General features: G+C 51.6%; 1 protein-coding gene and 1 non-coding gene across 10 annotated transcripts; one reads left to right on the forward strand and one right to left on the reverse strand.

The window, feature by feature from the left end:
• Positions 1–1725: 1725 nt before the first annotated feature.
• On the reverse strand, positions 1726–1807 carry TRNAS-CGA. The gene has a single exon. It is a non-coding gene; the product is annotated as a tRNA-Ser (tRNA).
• Positions 1808–2650: 843 nt separating this feature from the next.
• On the forward strand, positions 2651–23383 carry SMARCC2 (SWI/SNF related, matrix associated, actin dependent regulator of chromatin subfamily c member 2). 9 transcript variants are annotated; one of them, XM_027593289.2, is made up of 30 exons: positions 2652–2849; positions 4917–5036; positions 5990–6075; positions 6528–6609; positions 6711–6803; positions 7611–7680; positions 7903–7972; positions 8699–8774; positions 9058–9189; positions 9290–9405; positions 9786–9910; positions 11142–11201; positions 11322–11359; positions 11650–11780; positions 12072–12143; positions 14777–14890; positions 15340–15493; positions 16180–16272; positions 16509–16628; positions 16721–16783; positions 17128–17386; positions 17629–17790; positions 18051–18115; positions 18288–18423; positions 18505–18671; positions 19436–19570; positions 20928–21309; positions 21607–21690; positions 21967–22032; positions 22578–23383. In XM_027593289.2, the coding sequence occupies exons 1-30, from the start codon at positions 2739–2741 to the stop codon at positions 22652–22654; spliced, it is 3459 nt and encodes a 1152-aa protein (XP_027449090.1). In that variant the 5' UTR covers positions 2652–2738; the 3' UTR covers positions 22655–23383. The 9 variants fall into 9 exon arrangements, with proteins under 9 accessions (XP_027449087.1, XP_027449090.1, XP_027449092.1 ...); XM_027593291.2 differs by having other exon boundaries at positions 16512–16628; XM_027593286.2 differs by having other exon boundaries at positions 2651–2849; positions 16512–16628; positions 21607–22032.
• Positions 23384–23651: the final 268 nt, after the last annotated feature.

A 23651-nucleotide genomic window follows, 5' to 3' on the forward strand; every position in this document is an offset into this window, starting at 1 on the left:
GCAAAATGGCACTTGGCAGGAAGCTGAGTATTGAGCCTTGTTAGAGTCTGTTCATTCAGTACATACTTGATCACATCTGTGTTTAAAGGCCTAGTAAAGGAAATACATACCAAAACAAAATACGCAGTCCTAACTCTTAATAAGCCAGTAGTCCAGAGTGAGTGAAGATTAAAACATATACAAAACTACCGTAAAAAAAAATCCATGTACTCAACAAAGATTTTTTTTTTTTTAATTGAGTGGCTTATATGTGTTAAGAGTTGATGTTCTACTGGGGAAGAAAGACTTCACAAAACATGATTAGGGTATGGTGGGTGGCAAGGGGTTAGAGATGACTTCCCAGGAGAACCGACACTGATGTGGAGGCTGAGTAGAAGGTGAGGATGGGAATAGCATGAACACAGACAAATACTATACCAAAGAATGCCAGTGATTGGAAAGTAGTGAATAGGAAAGAATGGTGAGTGAAAAGGGACCAGGTCATGAAACACAAAAAGCAGCCATGGGAGGGCTTAAGTTCTCCAGCTACAACAGGATGCTTTAGTGCAGCTTCACATATATTAACTCATGTGGTCCTCACAGCCTACTTTCCTATCACTCCAGCACGTGGCCGGCCTAGCCTGCACTCACCCCGAGAAACGTGAACAGATTTAAGATCTATTTAGGAAGCAGAATAAATATAACTTTTATTTTAATTCATTCTTGCAGAGGGGTGTCAAAGGAGATGTCTTGCATGCAACCAAGTCGATGGTGGTGGTAAAATGACGGGTTCCACCTGGAGTAATCAAGAGCCTCCAAGAGGAAGGATAAAAGGATGTGCAGGATGGGAGTTATAAATGATGGGGGTGCCGGGGTGGGAAGGAGACACTCTTGAGGATGATCTCAGAAGAGCACGAGAAAGGGTACGAAGGCAGGAAACTGCAAAATAGAATTGTGTAGAAAGCTCTGTGAATTAGTCTTGAACTCCCTGCCTCCAAGAAGGAGATCCTTCTTGGAGAAGATGATGCTGTGCAAGAAATGAAATACAAAAAGAACACCTTCAACAAGTATCCTACATATTCCCCATGATCAGAAATTGGGGGATAGGAAGAACCAGATAAGGTGAGTACAGGAGGGTTAGAGGTTACAGAATTAATTCCCGAGCTTGATTAATACACGGAGAATTTAGAACAGTACTTGGCACATAAGGAGCATTCAGTAAAAAGTATTATCTCCCCACACTCAAGCTCCAGTTAGATCTGTAGTGTTTACGTTTCAACAGGCGACTTCCTCCTAGCCCAGTGATATCCGAGATGCGCCTCCTCAAAGAAATCCAGATGAGAGAAATGCCTTTTCCTGGGTCTCAATTATAATCACACTTCCAGTCATGAAATCCAGAGGTGCCCTCTTTTCCTGGAAACTCTAATTTTGACTATTATGGCACAAAAGGCATTCAAATTTCCCAAAACCTAACTCTTTTTCAAATCCTTTGCCATTCATTCCCTTCCCCAAGAATGAAACGTGTGCCAAAGCTCTAAGAAACCTAAGTTACAGAATTCGGAAAGTGCCTTGTACCCTAGCAGCCAATACAGCTGTGCACGATTAAGCTTCCCATGATCATCTCCATCCCTCCCAATCCAGAGGTGAGACCTCTCGGCTTCTATTTCTGAGAAAGGGAAGTGCACGAAAGACGCGTGCGCGGTGGGTCGCCTTTACGTACCCTGAAGGAGGGGGAAAAAAAGCAGCCGTCACGAACAGGATTCGAACCTGTGCGGGGAAACCCCATTGGATTTCGAGTCCAACGCCTTAACCACTCGGCCACCGTGACTTCCAAAACCACGTTTCGCCGCGCGCTTACAGAAGGGGTCCGCATTGCGACCACAGAGGGAGTGTAGCGATGGGAAGCCGGCCCCGACCCCATACACACACACCCTGTGACCCCCGCCCTCCGCCCCTTACCTCGCCTCTACGCCACTCAAAGGAACAGGCGGGTGGGCCGGGTGACCCAGGGAGGGAGCGGGGAGTGTCCTCCCGCCCAGACACGATTGGGGTCTCAAAGAGCGCAAAGCTATTTAGAAGGCGATGGCGGGGCCTGCAGAGGAATCAGTTGGAGGGAAGGGGCTGGGCCCCAGGGTGGCGGCTGAGGACTCCTCGGGTTAAGGAGTGAGAGGGGGTGCTGACGCAAGGTGTTAGGAGTGAGGGAGACTCAGGAAGAGTTGAAACGGGGAAGCCCTGGGGATGGATGAAAGAAAGCAACTTCCTGGGGAAAGGGGTCTGGGGTTCCTTGAGATTAAGGGCTCCGTGGGGTTGGGAATGTGCAAGGTAAGGACCACTCGGAGCTATGCGCTGGGGGTTCTTCCAGATACCGACGTCCGCTTGGGGTAAGCTAGAGAGGTACCCCACTCCCTGGGCTGAGAGGCAAAGAGGGAGGAAAGGCTTCGCGTCTGGAAGAGAACGATCTCAGGGGAGTGGGCGCCCCCTCCAGGAAGCAGCCACCTTTCCAACGCTCCCGCCGCCGCCGCCGCCGCCGCCGCCGCCGCCGGGGAGGCCGCCAGGGTGGGTCCCGCGCCGGGAGCTTGGCCGCCGCCGCGCCCGACTGGTCGGCAGGGGGCGCTGCGCGGGCCGGGGCCGGCCTAGGCAGCGGGAGGCGGCGGCCGCGGCGGCGGGAGGCGGCGGGAGGCGGGCGGAGGAGGAGGCGGAGGAGGCGGGAGCTGAGCTGAGCGGGGCGGGCGGCGGCGGCGGGGCCCGAGCCCGAGAAGATGGCGGTGCGGAAGAAGGACGGCGGCCCCAACGTGAAGTACTACGAGGCCGCGGACACCGTGACCCAGTTCGACAACGTGAGGCTCTGGCTCGGCAAGAACTACAAGAAGGTAAGCGGGTAGGGCCGCGCGGGGGCCGGGGGCGGGACAAAGGGACCTCGGCCCCGCAGCCCCCCCCCGGATCCTGCCCACCCTCGGGCGGCCCGCGGCCCCTCCCCCGCGGCCTCGGGAGCAGCCCCTGTGCGCCCGCCGGCGGCCCCGCGCCCCTCCCCCAGCCTCTTTTACCGCCCCCCCCCCCGCCCCCCGCAGCCTGGGATTCCAGCCCCCGCCCTCCCTCCTGCGCCCTCTGCCCCTTGTTTTTCTCCACTGCCCGGCGGGTCCCGGTGCCAGCCGCCCACCCTCCCCTGGGCCAGAGCCTTCCGGGCTTTTCCGGGAGAGGCGGCTGAGGGTGGACGGGGTGCCCGATGCCCCCCCCTTCCCCAGCGTGCCCGCCACGGTGCCCGCCAGAGCTCCCCACGGAGCCAGGTACCGGCAGGGCTGAGGCCTCCCTAGTGCTTTGTGTATGTTCGGAGAGATGATGAAAGCAGGAGGGTAAACAGCCACAGAGCAGGCCCTTGGCTGCTCATCAGCCTGAAGAAGCCCCCCCGCACCTGTCTCTACCGCTCGTCCCCCACCTCCATCCAAGGGGCAACAAACCCCTTAGGAGTCAGGTTGTAGCAGTTCCTGGGCAGCGACCTTTTAAACCATTCCTCAGCTTCACAATGAAGTCACCCGGCCACCTGGCCTTGCATTGCCTTTGGTTTGGGGTTCAGAGGCTAAGACACGCTTTATATCTCCAGCCCCCCAGCCCGTAACTGGAGCTATAATAAGGTAGTGAACAAAGGGTTCAAAAAGCCTTACCTGACTTTTCTATCAAACCTCTTCCTGGTGTTGTCTTTGTCTTTAGGCCTGGTTGAAAGGAACATCTATACATGGGGGTTTTCTATGGAGATGGTGTGCCTCTTCCTTTTCACTACCTCCAGTTAGAGGTTCTCTTTCTGGCTCTCCTTTAGCTCCCCAATTCTTCCTGCCCAGCTTTGCAGCCTGTCAGAAGTGTGATGGGTGGTTTAGGAGTGCACCCCTCTGATCCTGGTTCTGGCCCTATCTCGGAGGTCTCTCTGAGTGTCAGAATCCTGACAAACAGCTGCTGGGTCTGTGGTTTGCCTGTACCCCAGCGTGAGGCTCTGGTTCCCAGGCCTCCACCTTTGACCTTTTGGAAGCGAGATCAGTCTAGGGGCTTAGTCTCTGGCCCTGGGGGATTGACAGCCTGTGAGCTTTCAAATTCAGCTTTCAAGTTCTTAGCTCTTTGTCATTTACCTTTTCCTTCAAGGCTCTCTTTACATCTCCTACTGAGAGGAGCACTTTTCTCTGTGATTAGGGTTGAGGAAACAGGGGTCAAAAGGTAAAGAGAAAGTTAGCCTCCTGGCTCAGATTTAAATTAGAACAGGAGCCTAGGATACTAGGTAGCATAACGTGGAAATGTGTAAGAAGGCCCAGGGTTGCTTGTCTCAGATAGTTTCCTCAGAAAGGATAGATGTTTTCTTAGTCTCTCACCGGGTTGGGTAGTAGCTGGTCCTTGCCATCTAGGAGAGCCTACAAAGACATTTGTGCCCAGTTCCTAGCAGAAGCAGAATGCACAAGCTTACTCTCAGTCTTTTTGCCTTGCCTCACTTCCCTGCACCTTTCTTATTAGGCTATGTTATAGGGAGAGTCTTGACCTTTCACAAAGTTACCCCCAAGAAATACACTGTTGTCTTGCTTAGAGCCTCAAAGATACTGCTTCCATTGCCTAAACTTAATGAACCTTCAGAATTTTACTGCCCTCAGTGCTGTTGGCTAGAAATCAGGGTCCTATAACTCGGATTTCAGAGTGTAGCTGAGAAGGACTAGGAAGCCCCACTTGCCTCCAGCACCCAATGCTGGCAGGCTCAGTTGGGGGTCAGCAGAATTTCAACTTCCTGTGAGGGACTTAGAGGGCGTCCCTTCTGCCACTTTCTTGATAGAAACTAGACATGTGGGAGAAAAAGACAGTATTTTTTCTCCCCCAGATGCTTCCAGAGTCCCCTGGGAAGAAGTAAGGGAGATAGTGGACAATTTATCTGGGGTCTACTTTTCTTCCCTTTGCCTCTGTTTCCCCAGTATATCCAAGCTGAACCACCTACCAACAAGTCCTTGTCTAGCCTGGTTGTACAGTTGCTACAGTTTCAGGAAGAAGTTTTTGGCAAACATGTCAGCAATGCACCGCTCACCAAACTGCCGGTGAGTGCAAAAGCAAAGGGATGAATTCTCCAAACTGGAGAGGGAGTTGTGGGGTTTTTGTAAATTTCATCCTTTTTGAGATTTGGGTAATTGCCTATTATCCCCATCCCGGGTCAGGGCATTACTGGCTTGCCCTAGTCCCCAATTTACCACTCCCTTTCTTTGTCTTGTAATACTTTGTGCAACAAGGGGCGCCTGGCTGACCGAGTCCGTGGAGCATGCGACTCTTGATCTGGGGGTTGCAAATTCGAGCCCCACGTTGGGTGGAGAGGTTGCTTAAAATCTTTAAAAAAAAAAAAAAACTGCATTCAACAGGTTATCTGAGAGTGTCTAAGCTCCTATACGAAACTCTCATGGCACGGTTAAAAGGGTACAAGATTTGAATTTACGTAGGCTTGTGTTCAAATCCTAGCCCTGCCACTTGGTATCTCTGTGATCTTAGGCAAGCCATTTAAACCTTTTGAGTATCTGTTCCTTCATCTCCAGATGGGATTAATATCTCTACCTTAGAGGGTTTCTGTAGTGGTCAGTGAGGTAACCCAGTAAGTACGTGGCACAAATTGGGGCTTTGTGAATACTGGTTTCTTTCTCCCCTGCTTCTTCCAGGCCACGTGATACGGTGGCATAGAAGTTAAAGAATTCCAGCTTTGGGGGCTCAATCGATTGGGCCTCCAACTCTTGATTTTGGCTCAGGTTGTGATCTCAGGGTCCTGGGATTGAGCCCTGCGTCAGGCTGCATGCTCAGTGAGGAGTCTGCTTAAGACTCTGTCTCCCTCTGCCTCTCCCCCTGCACACTCTCACCCTCTCTCAAATAGATAGGTAAATCTTAAAAAAAAAAGAATTCCAGCTTTGAGAGAGAGATTAGTTCAGTATGGGGTTTTGTGAAAGGATTGTTAATAAGAGAATTTAGGATGTAACTCTCACATAACTTCTTTCCTGTCTCAATTTTGTAGATCAAATGTTTCTTAGATTTCAAAGCAGGAGGCTCCCTGTGCCACATACTTGCAGCTGCCTACAAATTCAAGAGTGACCAGGGATGGTGAGATGCCTTCTTCTCTATGCTTCTTACATTTAGGGGGACTCCCCCTTTATGATTTCCTGGGTCTTTCTGGGGGTGGGAGAGCATAGGTAGACATTCTTGTGAGTCTCTTACTTTGCTAGGTCGGTAGACCTGACTTGCTGGGTCAGAAAAGTGGCTGAGAGTCAGAGCCAAAATAGTCTCCAAGAGTGAATGAGCATGTATGTGTGCGTCGATGTGTATTATAGGGGAAAGGGGATTCTTCGGTTGGCCTCTCAACTTTTATTTGTCCTTTCGGATGAAGTACAAAATGATTCATGGAGTTGAGATTAGTGAACCCCAGATCCCAGGCCATTTTGGCAACAGTTGTGAGCAACATTGCTTCCTGATTTCCCATGCTAAAAAGTCATATACCCTAACCTCATCTTCAGACCTGATCTAAACCACTCACTAGATTGTTGCGTCTTCTCAAGGCGGCGTTACGATTTCCAGAATCCATCACGCATGGACCGCAATGTGGAAATGTTCATGACCATTGAGAAGTCCTTGGTGCAGGTAATAGTCAAGAACCTTCCCCGTCCATCTCCTTTCCCTCAGTGAAAATCTAAAACACGCCTTCCCCATGATCTCATCCCATCTATTTCTTCTCCCCACAGAATAACTGCCTGTCTCGACCTAACATTTTTCTGTGCCCAGAAATTGAACCCAAACTGCTAGGGAAATTAAAGGACATTATCAAGAGACACCAGGTGAGTGGGTGGGTCAGAAGAAGTTTTGGACACTCCATGACTCTTTTCCTGATGTTTTCAGTACAATAAGCATCCCTTTGGGTGACGTGTTTTCTATTGCAAAGGTGCTCTCCCTACTTGGAAAAAGACTAGAGTTAAAGCCTTGAGCGTCTCTTTCTCGGTTCGCTCCTCCCATTTCCCAGTCTTGACAGGTTTGAATCACTGTTCCTAGAGACTGCATTGTCCTGAGAATTAGGAAAGCCAGAAATTGCCTGATTTCAGAGAAATAAAACCTTTACCCTGGAGCTCTATAATAACCAGCAGATGCCCTTGCTAGGGACATACAGTCAACTTCACATTTCCCATGTGCAGATTATCTCTTCAGAGGATTATCTGTAGCAACTTTTAGTTCTTTAGTTTTTCTTCATCTTAGCACTCTCCCAGCTCTTTGCCTCTACGTCTCAGCTGGTGTGTGTTTAAAGAATGCAAACTAGGGGCGCCTGGGTGGCTCAGTTGGTTAAGCAGCTGCCTTCGGCTCAGGTCATGATCCTGGAGTCCCAGGATCGAGTCCCACATCAGCCTCCCTGCTCAGCAGGGAGTCTGCTTCTCCCTCTGACCCTTTTCCCTCTCATGCTCTCTCTCTACCTCATTCTCTCTCTCAAATAAATAAATAAAATTTAAAAAAAAAGAATGCAAACTAACTTTAATACCATTCTGAGCAAAATATGATTAGGAAGGCGGATCTGTGGTTAAATCTTCCTTTGGCTTATTTACACCCGTGAGTACTTCAGAGGGGACTGTTCACCTGCTTTTCCTCATGCCATCCAGGGGACAGTCACTGAAGATAAGAACAATGCCTCCCATGTTGTGTACCCTGTCCCAGGGAACCTGGAAGAAGGTGAGACCTGGCTTTCCCTGGCCTCTGCAGTGGATGGCTTAGACTAGGGGTGGGGGACTGTTCAGCCCCCGCACAGTGCCTGGGCTCCTCCTCTCTGCCCTGAGCCCTCCTCCTGCCTTACGTTCCTATTTCCAGGTCCTTGGCTGCAACACGAGTTGCGTACAGTTACTTTCCGTGTATCCCTTTAGCTTATATCTCTCCTTGTTCTGTCTCTGTCCCCAGAGGAATGGGTACGACCAGTCATGAAGCGGGATAAGCAGGTTCTTCTGCACTGGGGCTACTATCCTGACAGGTGAGGACAGGGTCCTGGGGCAGGTTTAAGTATAGGAGCCAGACTGAGAAGCCTTAGGACATCTAGCAAAGCAAGCAGACACTCTTTTGGGGTTATTTTTAGGTCTGTTCATTTGTTCTCTCCTTCTCTATTATGAGAATTTTCTGTCTTGGGAGAGGTTTGGACTTACTCGTTGAGGGTTAGGCTAAAAAGATTGGGGCTTTATGTGTGAAATGGTTATTCTGGTATAATCTGTGATAAATGTTAGAAACAGTCTAAATGTCTAACAGTGGGAAAATGTTTCAGCAATTTGTATATCTACTCAGTGGACTATTAGGCAGCCATCGAACTGATAGAAATAACATGGGGGAAAAAAAGAAATCACATGGATAATTTGTAGAAAAATATTAAATGCAAAAAGTATGATTATAAGATAACAGCTAGTGACATTGCCATTATGTAAAATCAAAATCATACAGGAAAAATTTACTGGGAAAAATACATATACCAAGTAGTTGTGTTGGGGTTATTCTTTTCTCTCTTTCCTTTTTTTTTTTTTTTTTTTTGGAGTTACTCTTATTACTTTATAATGGAAGGAATCCCAGTATTAATTGGAAAAATAGTCGTACCAAAAAATAACTCAACAACCCTATACTTTTTATAAGTGGAAAAGGTGACAGATATGCACTTTACTTTTCTGTGACTCCATCCTGTTGGTCCTACTTCACACTCAATTTCCCGTGGCAGTTACGACACGTGGATCCCAGCCAGTGAAATTGAAGCATCTGTGGAAGATGCTCCAACTCCTGAGAAACCTAGGAAGGTAAGCATTTCTTGTCCCCTGACCCCAGAAAGTATGCCAGGGGGCACCTGGGGGGCTCAGTTGGTAGAGCGTGCGACTCTTGATCTTGGGGTTGTAAGTTTGAGCCCCACGTTATGTGTAGATATTCCTTAGAAATTTTTTTTAAAAAAGACAAGTACCGGGACCAGACCACTCTTTGGAGGTGAAACACGGGCTCTCGTGTCCTTGGGCTTTTCGGTCAAGGGCACCCAGACAACTGTGGCTTTCAGGCTTCTCTCCAGCACAGCCTGCCTTTGTACTTCAGGTTCACGCAAAGTGGATTCTGGACACAGACACTTTCAATGAATGGATGAACGAGGAAGACTATGAGGTAAATGATGACAAAAGCCCCGTCTCCCGCCGAAAGAAGATTTCAGCAAAGACGCTGACGGATGAGGTGAAAAGTCCTTTCTTCCCTGATCCCTTAGCCTAAGTCTCGGGATAGGTCTTCAGTGGGGCTTGTTGGCTGACATTTGTTCCAACTCTCCAACCTGCAGGTGAACAGCCCAGATTCAGATCGACGGGACAAGAAAGGGGGGAACTATAAGAAGAGGAAGCGCTCCCCCTCTCCTTCACCAACCCCGGAAGCCAAGAAGAAAAACGCTAAGAAAGGGTATACCAGCCCCTGCCCTGCCCCCACCTTCGCCATTCTCTCCACCCCATGGTGAAGGCAGGAAGGACAAACGCCTCCCCATAGCCACCTGGCCCTGAGCAGGGTAGGCCAGGTCCCTGCAGGTGTCCTGAGAGGGAGGATGAGGGTCGAATCTAGTTGCTCGGTTGTTAGTTCTAGCTGCAGCCCCCAGTGAACTCAGAGGGAGCTAAATCTTCAAGTGAAAGCCTTTGCCTTTCCCAGTACTCTGTAGTGACTGGTTTCTGTGTGTGCTCCGCTCCACCTTTGGGATTCTCTCTTGCTTGCTCCCCTTGAAATCTCAACTTCCAGGGACTCCTTGTCCAAGGATGACTGGGTTATCTTTCACTCCCTTTCCTTCCCAGTCCCTCGACACCTTACACCAAGTCGAAGCGTGGCCACAGAGAGGAGGAGCAAGAGGACCTGACAAAGGACATGGATGAGCCTTCACCAGTCCCCAATGTAGAGGAGGTGACGTTGCCTAAAACAGGTATGGGCCACACCAAGCTCCTGGGACCTACCTTCTGTCAGGGCTGAGTTCCCTCACCCCGCTTCAGGTCTGGAGGATCTTTCCCTTCAATTTAGCTGGTTATTAAAATTATTTTCATCACCACGGACAGTCTTCTGACTTTATCCGTATCAGAGTCGTGGCCTGGGCTTTGCGCCTGACAGTAGTTGTCCCTGGACAGCTTTTGATCAGGTACCCTGTCAGTAAAGTATTTAAGCACGAGTTCTGTATATGTGCTACTATACGGTTACTTTAGGAACATTATAAAACACATGCAAACACTACCTAAAAGGGGGGAGATGTAAAGGATAAGATTAAAAAAACCAATATAAAGAGAAGTTCTGCAATTCTCTGCCTAAATTCCAGTGGACCATCTCTTGTATCCCATGTGAGAACCCCACTTTGGAGACCATTGCTGTGCAATGTTAGAGAACGGAGCAGCTGCAAAGGTGGACTATGGCCTGTATTCCGTAGACGAGCTCCAAATATCCAAGAGTGTATTTCAGGGGCAGGGAGGGGGCCACGGAGAGAGAGGAGGGCCGGCTTCCAGCCCCTTGGCAACCACAGCAGAGAGCACAGCGGCTCTCTTCTGTTTTCTCCTGAGCTGGTGGGTACGGATTCAGTTAAGGGAAGCCCTCTGCTTTAAAAAAAAAGTTGAAGGGCGCCTGGGTGGCTCAGATGGTTAAGCGTCTGCCTTCGGCTCAGGTCGTGATCCCGGGGTCCTGGGATCGAGTCCCGCATCGGGCTCCCTGCTCCTTGGGAGCCTGCTTCTCCCTCTGCCTCTCTCTCTCTCTGTCTCTCATGAATAAATAAATAAAATCTTAAAAATAAAATAAAATAAAGTTGAAGATCCAACCACTCCTCTACAGAGCGATTTGGTCAGACTCTGTCTCCGTCCATTAAGAGCTCACAGACACATAGGTGGAGATAAGAGGGGCCTGTCAGAGACAGGAATGCTTTATGAGTGTCCATAGAGTAGAAGATGCTTCTTTATAGGAAAAAAGTTAAATGAATTTTTGGCGGTGGAAGAAGGGAGCGTGGCAAGTGAGTTTCAAGGCCTAGAATGACTGTGCCTGGAGGGAGTTACCACCTTTTGTGATCCGATGGAGAAAGTTTTTGGGGGGAATGAGATCTCTAGAATTGTTAACGGTGGAGAGGTAAGGGCTTGGTTTGGGCAGAACCTGTCTGATAAAATGACTCTCTCTCCTGGCAGTCAACACTAAGAAGGATTCAGAGTCCGCGCCAGTCAAAGGAGGCACCATGACTGACCTGGGTAAGGAGGAGGGGAGGCTCCGCTGCCAGCCTTCCCTAGCCTGCCGGGGCTTTTCAGAGAGTAGGGTCTGCTGCCCCTCAGGAGGCTCCAACCTTCTCTTTTGCTGTCTCTCTCTTTCAGATGAACAGGAAGATGAAAGCATGGAGACCACGGGCAAGGTGGAGCCAGTTTAGAGAGGCCCTCTCTGCCTCTCTATGGGATTCTGAGTTGTGCTTATTAAGTTCCTTCTACCCAAAGCTTTCCACTGCCTGGAGTTTTCCCACCTTAGACTAGTTCTAGCTGTTGTTCAAAACTCAAAAACTCTGACCCTTTCCAAGTTCCAGGGCCTATAACTGTTCATTCCCATACCCATTTTTAGTGCTCCCACTTTCCTGGGGTGTGGGAGAAGCAGAGGGTTGCCAGGGGCAAAATGGGAGTGCTGAGTGTCCAGCAGCCTCCATACTTGTAGGATGAAGATGAAAACAGTACGGGGAACAAGGGGGAGCAGACGAAGAATCCAGACCTACATGAGGACAACGTGACTGAACAGACCCACCACATCATCATTCCCAGCTACGCCGCCTGGTTTGACTATAATAGGTATTGTTGCTCCAGCTTCTCACTGCTTCTCTATTTCCCTGCCTCCAGGGGCCAACGAGCTGTTCCTCTTCCTGTCTCCACATAAGTTATTTCTTCATCAGCCGGGTATACTGGGGAACACTTCGGTTTTAGGGGAGTTCCTGGTCTCTTTGAGTCTTAGTGCCCTGGGGGAAGTTCTCCCCAAGGAAGGGAAAACTGCTTTGTTCTCCCTCCCTCCCTTCTAGGCTTTTCCTTCCGAGGCTCCCATCTCTCCACCAGTGCCTTCTGAACCTATTCTGTCTTTTCTTGCAGTGTTCATGCCATTGAGCGGAGGGCTCTCCCCGAGTTCTTTAACGGCAAGAACAAGTCCAAGACTCCAGAAATGTAAGGAAACCTCAGCACACGACTCTCTTTCTCCCTCCTGTCCCTGATCACCCTTCCTGACCCAGCAATATTCTGTTTAGCAAATATTTCTTGAGTTCCTTCCAAGAGCCAGGCACTGTTCTACTCTTAGAAGACATGATCTCTGCCCACGGGCAGCCCCAGCCCAGCACCATGGCCACAGTAGCTGCTCTCTAGGATTGCCTGGGGGGCAGGATTAAGCATGGTCTTCTGTACAAAACGGGTCCCTCTCTGATGCCTCCATTTCTTTCAACAGAGTCCAGAGCCTTCCAATCCATCATTACTAAGATATCTAAAACGCAGATATCCCCAGCATACATAATAGCTTTGACTAAAATGTATATGACCATGCTGGTCCCTGAGAGTAGGTTTTAATAGAAAAACAAGAGGAGGGGGGCGCCTGGGTGGCTCAGTCATTAAGCGTCTGCCTTCAGCTCAGGTCCTGATCCCAGGTCCTGGGATCGAGCCCCACATCGGGCTCCCTGCTCCGCGGGAAGCCTGCTTCTCCCTCTCTCACTCCCCCTGCTTATGTTCCCTCTCTCGCTGTGTCTCTCTCTGTCAAATAAATAAATAAAATCTTAAAAAAAAAAAAGACAATAGAAGGAACCATGAAGATCCAAGACTCTGAATTAAGGGATGGAGAAGCCTCTGGAGAGAATTGTGTAAAGTGCAGGCTTGGGGCTTGGAAGTCTTCATCCTCGTCAAGGTGTTGCCTCAAGCCAAACCTATTTGGCTTTGAATGAGTCTTGGCAATCTTCTATGGTTAGGGATGCTCCAGGATAAATGTCATAATGAGAAGGGTGAGAAAGTGTTGATCTCCCTGAGAACTGAATGGGCTTGCTTCCCAGCTGTTCCTCAGCTTCCCCTCTCTGGGGGCCGTCTTGCCTTCTCACCATGTTTCTTTCCCTGTAGCCTGCGATGGTTCTCTCCTCTTCTTCCTGGGGAAAGCAGTATGTATGAAGAAGCTTGCTGTCTCCAGAGGAAAAGGGAGTAATGACCTGGTGACAGGAGTTCAACCTGGTCTGTGGGCAGGGCTGGATCTAGAATTGTTCTACACTTTGTTCTCTTGGTGTGAGATAGTAAATAGTGATAATTGCCTGTGTTACTGAAAGTTTCCTATCTCCCAGGCACTATCCTGAGTGTCTTACAGGTATTGACTAATCTTCATATCGGCTTTAGAGGTAGGTCCTATTATCCTCTCCAGTTTACTGATTAGGAAACTGAGATACAGAGAGGTTAAGTCACTTGATTAAGGTCACACAGCCAGTGAGTAGAAAAACCGGGATCTGAATCCTTTAGACTGGCTCATGTTCTCAAACTTTATGCTGTACCACCCAATAGCTACCATTTGCTGAGCTGCTGAAATGTACCTGGCACTGTACTAGATCTTTACAGGTCTTTCTATTCCTCCGCAGACACTCCCACTTTACAGATTAGGAGACTGTGGTTCAAAAACTTTAAGTAACTTGCCCGAGGCCATCATGGAAGAATTGGGATTTGAACTGAGAGCTTTCCACCTTCAAAATATGTATTCTAGGGGCGCTTGGTTGCCTCAGTCAATTAAGTGTCCGACTTTTGATTTTGGCTCAGGTCATGATCTTCGGGTCATGAGATCAAGCCCAGCATCAGGCTCTGCACTGGGCATGGAGCTGCTTAAGATTCTCTCTCTCCCTTGGGGCACCTAGGTGGCTCAGTCAGTTAGGCATCCAACTAGTGATTTTGGCTCAGGTCATGACTTTATGAGTCTTGGAATCAAGCCCTGCACTGGGCTCAGTGGGGAGTCTGCTTGAGATTCTCTCCCTCTGCCCCTCCTCCCACACACACGCACTCTCTCAAATAAATCTTTAAAAAAAATAAGATTCTCTCTCTCTCTGTCCCTTCCCTGTGCACGCTCTCTTTAATAAAAAATATAAATAAATATAAATATATGTGTGTGTGTGTGTATATATTTTTTTTCAGTGAGCTCCACACCCAGTGTGGGGCTTACTTAAAAAACGAAAACATACATTCTTTATATAGCACGTCATGCTGACTAGTTGGATGCATGGATAGACTTCCCCTTAACACCTGCCTTTGGAAATAAGGGCACTTTTTCTTGCTTTTTGATTGCTTGTTCAAAAGTTTGATGAAACTTCCCCAAGTACAGCCAAGGAGATGATTATTTTATTTTATTTTATTTTATTTTATTTTATTTTTTATGTTATTTTTAGGATTTTATTTATTTATTTGACAGAGAGAGACACAGCAAGAGAGGGAACACAAGCAGGGGAAGTGGGAGAGGGAGAAGCAGGCTTCCCGCGGAGCAGGGAGCCCGATGCGGGGCTCGATCCCAGGACCCTGGGATCATGACCTGAGCCAAAGGCAGACGCTTAACGACTGAGCTACCCAGTCATCCTGAGATGATTCATTTAACTGAACAACTGCCATCGAGGAAAACGTGGCAACGGTTGAACCCGTTGCATCTAGCACGTAGTAGACCTGCAGTATTTACTGAGGCAGACAGTCCACTTTGTTCTTTGTCACACAGGAGGAACCATCACCTCTTTTATCACCTTTCCTACCCCTCAGTCCTTAGTGGACTTATTTTTCTTCCTCTCATTCATCTCTCCCCTAAGCTACCTGGCTTATCGAAACTTCATGATTGACACGTACCGGCTGAACCCCCAAGAGTATCTCACCTCCACCGCCTGCCGCAGGAACCTGGCTGGTGATGTCTGTGCCATCATGAGGTGGGTTTGCAGCTGAGGGGAGGGCGGTCCATAAGGATGTCTGCCCACAGAAGTCTCTTGGCAGAAGGAGAGCTGCCAGCAAAGAGCATAGAGGAACAAGCAGGAAAAAAAAACACTTCCAGAGAAAGGCACAGTTCACGTTCAGGGCATGTGTGAGACTTGAGGGAATGGCAGTGATGTTCTCTGGCATGTGGAAGAAAGGAGTGCGCGTGTAGTTGAAGGATCCTGGTTCAATTTTCCTGGCTCTCCCAGAAGAGATGATTACTAGGTGGGCGGATATGGAGAGAGGTCCTGACTGGAGACGGAGGCCTGGGTGTCACTGGGATTTAGGGATTTGCCAGGGAGTAGAATGGGCAGGGAAGAGGGCTGGGGGAAGGGAGTTTTACACCCCCACCTCTGCCCCTTTCTGGCAGCCCCATGTGACCCTGTGTCCACCTCTCTCCTGCCAGGGTCCATGCCTTCCTAGAACAGTGGGGTCTTATTAACTACCAGGTGGATGCAGAGAGTCGACCAACCCCGATGGGGCCTCCGCCCACCTCTCACTTCCATGTCTTGGCAGACACGCCATCAGGGCTGGTGCCTCTGCAGCCCAAGACCCCGCAGGTAGGGTGAGGGGCTGTGGGGGTGGGGGGGTGCACTGGGAAAAACTGGGCTTCTTTGGACTTTTCTTTTCCTGGTTTTTTAGGGTAATGGTTCAGGAGTGTTTTGAGGCTTCTTCCTTTTCCATGGGATGCAAAGGGCTACAGGAGGCAGCCCCGTGTGTTTAGCACCCTCTCTCAGCCTCTGCACCTAAGACTGTGAGGACTTGCTGAGGGAGAAGAGATGCTCCTTGTCCTCGAGGAGCAGACAGGCCAGTGTAGGGTGTGGAGCAGATAGAGAAAAATGGCGGAAAATTAAGTTGCATGAAATTTTTGAACTTTGTCGTGTTTCCAACATTTTTTTCATTTTTGCCTCATAATTATTGTCACTTCCATTTTTTCCCCTCTTTCATTCCATACATTACTAAAATTAAGTGGAGACAGATTATGTGGCTTGCCCAGGGTCACAGAGTACCAAATCTAGGATTAGAACCCAATTGTCCAGCTCCTGAGGGAACCTATAAAGTTCGATGTGAATACAAATGGGGATCATGCCAACTACAGATCTAATTAATCATTAAGGGAACACAGAACAGTGGCATGAGTGCCTCCAGAGCTTGTGGGCCGCCCAGCACTTGGTCTTGAGGCCTCCAGGGCCTTGGCCTGGTCATTTTCCGCCCAGCCTCCATGACGCCAAGCTCTGTCCCCCAGGGCCGCCAGGTTGATGCTGATACCAAGGCTGGGCGAAAGGGCAAAGAGCTGGATGACCTGGTGCCAGAGACGGCTAAGGGCAAGCCAGAGCTGGTAGGTGGGGTGTAGACCCCGCTGGGCTTCTTATTTGCCCCTTTATTGGGGGGCCCCTGCGCGGGGAGAAGAGACGTGAGAGCGAGGAGCTACAGCAGTGAGGGAGGAAGTCCCCCCCACCCCCAGGGGTGTCCCTGGCTTCGGGAAGGAAGCTCCTTCTGTCTGTTTTCTCTCTCTGTCTGCCCCTGGCTCCTGTGGTCACTTGTCCTCACCTCTTCTTTCCCCTCCACAAATAGCAGACCTCTGCTTCCCAGCAAATGCTCAACTTCCCTGACAAAGGCAAAGAGAAGCCGACAGACATGCAGAACTTTGGCCTGCGCACAGACATGTACACAAAGAAGAACGTCCCCGCCAAGGTATGGAGGTGTGGGCTGACTGCAGGTGGGGAGCGCCTTCACCCTTCAGAAATCACGGGCTCCTCTCTCTGACCCGCCTGTTTCTCCTGCAGAGTAAAGCTGCGGCCAGTGCCACTCGAGAGTGGACGGAACAGGAGACGCTGCTCCTCCTGGAGGTAATTGGGGCAAGGAAAAGGAGAGTTTTCTATGAAAACAGAAGTGGCCAGGGTGCCGGCCACACTCGTGAGTGGGCAGAGCGTGATCTTGTCCCCAGTCTCTCTCTTCCCTGATGCCCGCCGCACCTGCCCCAGGGAACAGCTCCAGGCCAGGCATTTGGGCCATTTCATTAACTCCGTATCCTCTCGTAGTGCTACTTGGAGATCCCCCTGGGACCCAGCAGAATCCACAAATACCACAACACAGAGAGCTTTGAAGCCCGCTGCCCTTAGTAGGATGGGGGGAGTTGACCTTCAAGGAAAGTGGCTAAGTAAGGAAGTTGTGTCTCCACCACTACCACCAGGCACTGGAAATGTACAAAGATGACTGGAACAAAGTGTCAGAGCACGTGGGAAGCCGCACGCAGGATGAGTGCATCTTGCATTTTCTTCGTCTTCCCATTGAAGACCCGTACCTGGAGGACTCAGAGGCCTCCCTGGGCCCCCTGGCCTACCAGCCTATCCCCTTCAGTCAGTCAGGCAACCCTGTTATGAGCACTGTTGCCTTCCTGGCCTCTGTCGTCGATCCTCGAGTCGCCTCTGCTGCTGCGAAGTCGGCCCTAGGTAATGTGGAGGGGTCCTGGCCTCTTTGGTTTGAAAGGCTGATTGCTCAGACCTAGCAAGGCCCTCACGTTTGGCCGCCCTGCTGGCCCTGTCTGCCGCTGGTGCCAGCTCAGGGCTTAGGCACCTGTCGAGCTCCACGCGGGTCTAGATGAAGAGATGGGCTTCCAAAGCAGCTTTCACAGGGACAGCCGCAACGGCCTGCCCGCCCCTGCCCCCAGCCTTGTCCTCTCTGGATCTTGCAGAGGAGTTCTCCAAGATGAAGGAGGAAGTGCCCACGGCCTTGGTGGAGGCCCACGTCCGGAAAGTGGAGGAGGCAGCCAAAGTGACGGGCAAGGCAGACCCGGCCTTCGGTCTGGAGAGCAGCGGTATCGCAGGAACCACCTCTGATGAGCCTGAGCGGATTGGTGAGGCTGCCAGCTGCCCCGAGGCCTCCCCTTTGGAGTCCCTGCCTCGCCTCGTCTTCACAGCACGGGACCCACGGGGAGAACGGGTGGGGCTTTCATCGTCCCCAGGACTCTACCTTTGCTACCGAGGCCCCCTCCCAGCCCTCTCACTAGGATTTTGGCTAGGAGAGCGGGCTTTTGGAAAAAAGCCTTACAGAGACAGACTCTGTATCAAACATTTCCCATTTTCTCCGCCCCCCCCCCCCACCCCCCGGGCCCAGAGGAGAGCGGGACGGATGAGGCACGGACAGAGGGCCAGGCCACAGAGGAGAAGAAGGAGCCCAAGGTATAGCGGGACTGAGCTGGCCTGGGAGGGTGGAGGTGCCAGGTGTGGCAGCGTGGGGAGGGGAGTCAGAGTACCTCCGACGGAGGAGGTGGGAGTTCACCTCCCAGCCTGGCCTTCTGTGTGAGGACCAGCCGCCCTGATGTTATCCACTTTTCTTTCATGGGCACCTCAGGAACCCCGAGAAGGAGTTGGGGCTGCCGAAGAAGAAACAAAGGAGAAGACCAGCGAGGTCCCCAAGAAGGACGAAGAGAGAGGGAAACAAGGTGACAGCGAGAAGGAGTCAGAGAAGAGTGACGGGGACCCCATAGGTGAGCCTCCCAGCGTGGTGGTTGGGTGTCTAGGGGAGAGAAGTGGTCGGCAGGCCTGACCCCACCTTCTTCCTGGCCCAGTTGACCCGGACAAGGAGAAGGAGCCAAAGGAAGGGCAGGAGGAAGTGCTGAAGGACGTGGTGGAGTCGGAGGGGGAGAGGAAGACGAAGGTGGAGCGGGACATCGGTGAGGGCAATCTGTCCACCGCCGCCGCTGCCGCCCTGGCCGCCGCCGCTGTGAAGGCCAAGGTGAGGGCCAAGGGCCCAGAAGACCCCCAGGGAAGGCGCTGCCCCCTGCTCTGATCTCACTTCCCACGCTCACTTCCATGATGCTGGCCTGTTTCCTTCTCAGTTTGATCTGAGAGGGAGAGTTGGTCATCTCTAAGCTCTTCAAAGCTTTTTACCATTAGGCCTGTTTTTATCCTCTAATTATTTGACCTTGTCTTACCTTTTGCCACTCTTTTTTTTTTCATGTTCTTTTTTTTTTTTTTTAAAGATTTTATTTATTTGACAGAGAGAGACACAGTGAGAGAGGGAACCCAAGCAGGGGGAGTGGGAGAGGGAGAAACAGGCTTCCCGCTGAGCGGGAGCCACCCAGGCGCCTTTTTCATGTTCTTTTAAGAATATGAAGCCTTTGGGCACCTGGGTGGCTCAGTTGGTTCAGCGACTGCCTTCGGCTCAGGTCATGATCCCGGAGTCCCGGGATCGAGTCCCACGTCGGGCTCCCTGCTCAGCGGGGAGTCTGCTTCTCCCTCTGACCTTCCCCCCTCTCATGCGCTCTCTCTCTCTCTCTCTCATTCTTTCTCTCAAATAAATAAATAAAATCTTTAAAAAAAAAGAAACCATATTTAAAAAAAAAAAAAAAAAAAGAATATGAAGCCTTTGCTACTCTGTGGGTTGTGACCACAGCAAATTCTTTCTTGAAATCCGCTGGCCTCTTCTCTAGTGCTCTGTCCCTGGCCCGCCTCCGGTGGGCCCTCCCGCTCACGTGCCGCCCTCCCCGCCTTCCCTAGCACCTGGCCGCCGTGGAGGAGAGGAAGATCAAATCGCTGGTGGCCCTGCTGGTGGAGACCCAGATGAAAAAGTTGGAGATCAAACTCCGGCACTTTGAAGAGTTGGAGACCATCATGGACCGGGAGCGAGAGGCAGTGAGTAGCACCCCCTGGGGGCCAGTGGAGCCAGGGGCCACACTTTGACACCGAGCCAGGCCTGGGTTTAGGATGGGGGTCAGCAGCAGCGGAGGAAGCCTGAGAGTGACCCGGCTTCAGCATAGAGGGGCAGTAGGAGCTTGCCCCGGGCGGTTGGGGACACAGTGGCCCACAGGTGAAGCCTGGAGCCTGAGGTCCCACAGAATGTTGGCATCCTGGGGCAGAGAGTCTGGTCGGTTTTTTCATTGCCTCATGTCCAGGTCCTTGAACAGTGTTTGACACATTGTAGACTCTCAGTAAATAAGTATCTGTTGAGCCATCGAGTAGGTTTAAGGGATGAGAGGGAAGGGGCTTCAGATCCAGGAGGTGAACTTGGAAAGGGGATGGGATGGGCAAGGTATATATAAGACAGGGATCCTAACAGAACCTACGGTTTAATTGGAGACGTCCAATATTCATACGGAGGCATCAAAAACAGTGAATGCTTAAAGTATCTGACAAATTCAGATCATAAATCCTGAGAGATAACAAAATAAAGGCAAAGCTCAGAGGCTAAAGAGTTGATCTGGGATGGCTTCCTAAGAATGGTGAATGTTCAGTCAATTTTGAGGGAAGAAAAGAACATGAGTTGACGAGAGGAACTGGAAGCATTTTCCAAATGAAAATAATGATAGGGGCACCTGGGTGGCTTAGCTGGTTAAGCGTCTGCCTTTGGCTCAGGTCATGGTCCCAGGGTCCTGGGATGGAGACCCACATCGGGCTCCCTGCTCAGTGGGGAGCCTGCTTCTCCCTCTCCCTCTGCTGGCATGCCGCTCCCCCTGCTTGTTCTCTTTCTCTTTCTGACAAATGAATAAATTAAGTCTTTTTAAAAAAAAAATAATAATAACAGAGGGGCACCTGGGTGGCTCAGTGGGTTGAGCATCTGCCTTCGGCTCAGGTCGTGGTCCCAGGGTCCTGGGATGGAGCCCCGCATCGGGCTCCCTGCTGGGGGGTGGGGGGGCTGCTTCTCCCTCTGCCTGCCGCTCCCCCTGCTTGTGCTCTCTCTCTCTCTCTCTCTCAAATAAAATCTTAAAAAGAAAGAAAGAAAAGAATGCCAGAGTCAGAGCTTTGGAGCTGAAACGAATAAGGGCTCCCACTAGGATGAGTCCCATCGCAGTGAGAAGCCATGCGGGCACCAGAAGACGCAGTGGTGGGAATAGTAGAGGAAGAACAGGGCAGAGCCCGGGACACCCAAGCCCAAGATTGGCATTTGGTGTGGGGAGCTGCCCAACCGAGAGGTGGGGTGGGTCGGAGGGCGGAGCAGGGCGCGGCCCGTGCATGCAGCTGACGGGCACCAATGCTCACTTGGCTCCGGCAGCTGGAGTATCAGAGGCAGCAGCTCCTGGCCGACAGACAAGCCTTCCACATGGAGCAGCTGAAGTACGCGGAGATGAGGGCCCGGCAGCAGCACTTCCAGCAGATGCACCAGCAGCAGCAGCAGCCCCCGCCAGCCCTGCCGCCGGGCTCCCAGCCCGTCCCACCGGCGGGCACTGCCGGGCCGCCCGCGCTTCACAGCCTGGCTATGGCTCCAGCCTCCGTCGCCCCTGCCCCCGCTGGCGGTGGGGCTCCCCCCGGAAGCTTGGGCCCCTCTGAACAGATTGGGCAGGCAGGGTCAGCCGCGGGGCCACAGCAGCAGCAACCAGCTGGAGCCCCCCAGCCTGGGGCAGTCCCACCAGGGGTACCCCCCCCTGGACCCCATGGTAAGTGATGGCTTCCGGAACACTTGCTGGCCAGGGGGCTCCGGGTGAGCGTTCCGATTTGCCCTCGAAAGGGATGTAGGACGGGACTGGAGATTTCTACAGATGGGCTCACCTCTGTGACATCCCTGAGTCAGCAGGGCTCCCTCCCCACATCCACATCTTTGAGGTGTTGTTCCAAAGATGTACCACTTAGTCCCGGGTCGGGAAAAGCGGTGCTGAGGCGTGGCCACATCATCCTCACTATGCCAGGGAGATTTTCTGCCTCTAACCTTCTTGGTCTCTGCTCTTTGTTCCCAGGCCCCTCGCCGTTCCCCAACCAACCAACTCCTCCCGCAATGATGCCAGGGGCAGTGCCAGGCAGCGGGCACCCAGGCGTGGCGGGTAATGCTCCTTTGGGTTTGCCTTTTGGCATGCCGCCTCCTCCTCCTCCCGCTCCATCCATCATCCCATTTGGTAGTCTAGCCGACTCCATCAGTATTAACCTGCCCCCTCCTCCTAACCTGCATGGGCATCAGCACCATCTCCCGTTTGCCCCGGGCACTCTCCCCCCACCTAACCTGCCTGTGTCCATGGCGAACCCTCTACATCCTAACCTGCCGGCGACCACCACCATGCCATCTTCCTTGCCTCTCGGGCCGGGGCTCGGATCCGCCGCAGCCCAGAGCCCTGCCATTGTGGCAGCTGTTCAGGGCAACCTCCTGCCCAGTGCCAGCCCACTGCCAGGTGAGCAGCATCCTGGAGGGGAGGAAGGGGGAGGGAGAGGGGTCCACACGGAGGGACGGGCGGGGGGCGGGGGCAGGTAGGGGAAGGGCTTAGCTAATAGAACTTGCACAACCCTTTTTGAACGCTCTGGTAAATGAGAACACAGGGGGAAGGGCCTCTCTGGCTGTCCTCCGCCATTCCCCACCCGGCAGCTGCCAGCTCTGGGATGACGTTGGGGCCTTTCACTGGTGGGTCACGGAGGAGTCCTAAGGCACAGCATCTCAGTTGTAAACTTGAAAAACAGCTACCCGTTTGCATGATGATTGGCACCCCCTTTGCTTGTTCCCATCACGTTCCAATGCCCCGTTTAGAGTTCCCTTGGGGGCAGGAAGATTTGGGGTATTTCGGTTTTCCCAGTGTGAGGTGGGAGAGGGCGTTGGGGAAAGGCTACCTCGGTCACCTACCCACCCATTGCATGCCATGCCCAGTTCTGTTTGTCTGAGGTGGCCTGCGTCTGGATCCCTCTCCTGCTCACCCTGGCTGATTCCTCTTCCTTTTCTCCACAGACCCAGGTACCCCCCTGCCTCCAGACCCCACGGCCCCGAGCCCAGGCACAGTCACCCCTGTGCCACCTCCACAGTGAGGAGCCAGCCAGACATCTCTCTCCCTCACCCCCTATGGAGATCAAGGTTCCAGGAACAGCCCTCTCCCCACCACTGGGACCCTTCCCCAGCCTGGAGAGTTCATCACTACGTAAGGAAAGCTCCTCCTGCCCCTCCAAAGCCCCCACCATGCCTGTCAGAGGCATGCATTTTTATATCGGATTATTCAAGGACTTCCGTTTAAAAGATGTTTCTAATGTCTGGGAGAGAGGATAGGATGGGGATGCTGCCCTCAAAGAAAGGGCTGGGGAAAAGTGTTTATACAAGGTTCTAATTAACCACTTTTAAAGGTGCACCCCCTCAAAACTACTGCATTTTTTATGGATGGAAAAAAAAAAACAACGAAGCCCTTTAAAGGAAGCAGAGAGATATAAGAAGGCCACATTGGAGCTCCCTCCACCCACTAAAAAAAAAAAAAAAAAAAAAATCCAACTTTTACATTTTTTGGAGGAGGGAGGTGACAGGAAAGGGGAATTAAGGTTCTGGGAGAGCTCTGGGGATAGAATAGGGTGCAAAATCTGTCTCCTCCAGTCCCTCGTTAGTGACCGAATCAACTCCCAAACCCCCTCAGCCACCCCAACCCCAGTTTATTCCTACTAATCTCTCCTGCTGCCTCCTCAGTGTTGCTGTTTTAGGCCACCCCAGCTCAGCCAATGACCCCTTTCCCCCTGAATGTCAGTTTTGTGTTTTTAAAAGTCACCTGCGTAGTTGATGTCAGCGTATGTGTATTTGGTGGGGAAACGTATTTTGGGGATTCCTGTGGTAGGTAATAGAGGAAAAAAGGGCCCTGTCCCTCCTCCCTGGGCCCTGTCCCTGGGCTCCTAGAAGACACGGAGAGGGGAGCTAGAGAGGAGGGGGAGTTGTAAAAACCTGAATTTTTCAAAAAGCACTTAAGCACCTCCTTCTTATGACTTGGTGGGTCACCCCTCTAACCTCTTCTACTAAGACCATCAGAACCTTGACTGGTAGCTGGGGGTT

The sequence above is a fragment of the Zalophus californianus genome, chromosome 9 (genome assembly GCF_009762305.2).
Source record: "Zalophus californianus isolate mZalCal1 chromosome 9, mZalCal1.pri.v2, whole genome shotgun sequence".
NCBI lineage: Eukaryota > Metazoa > Chordata > Mammalia > Carnivora > Otariidae > Zalophus > Zalophus californianus.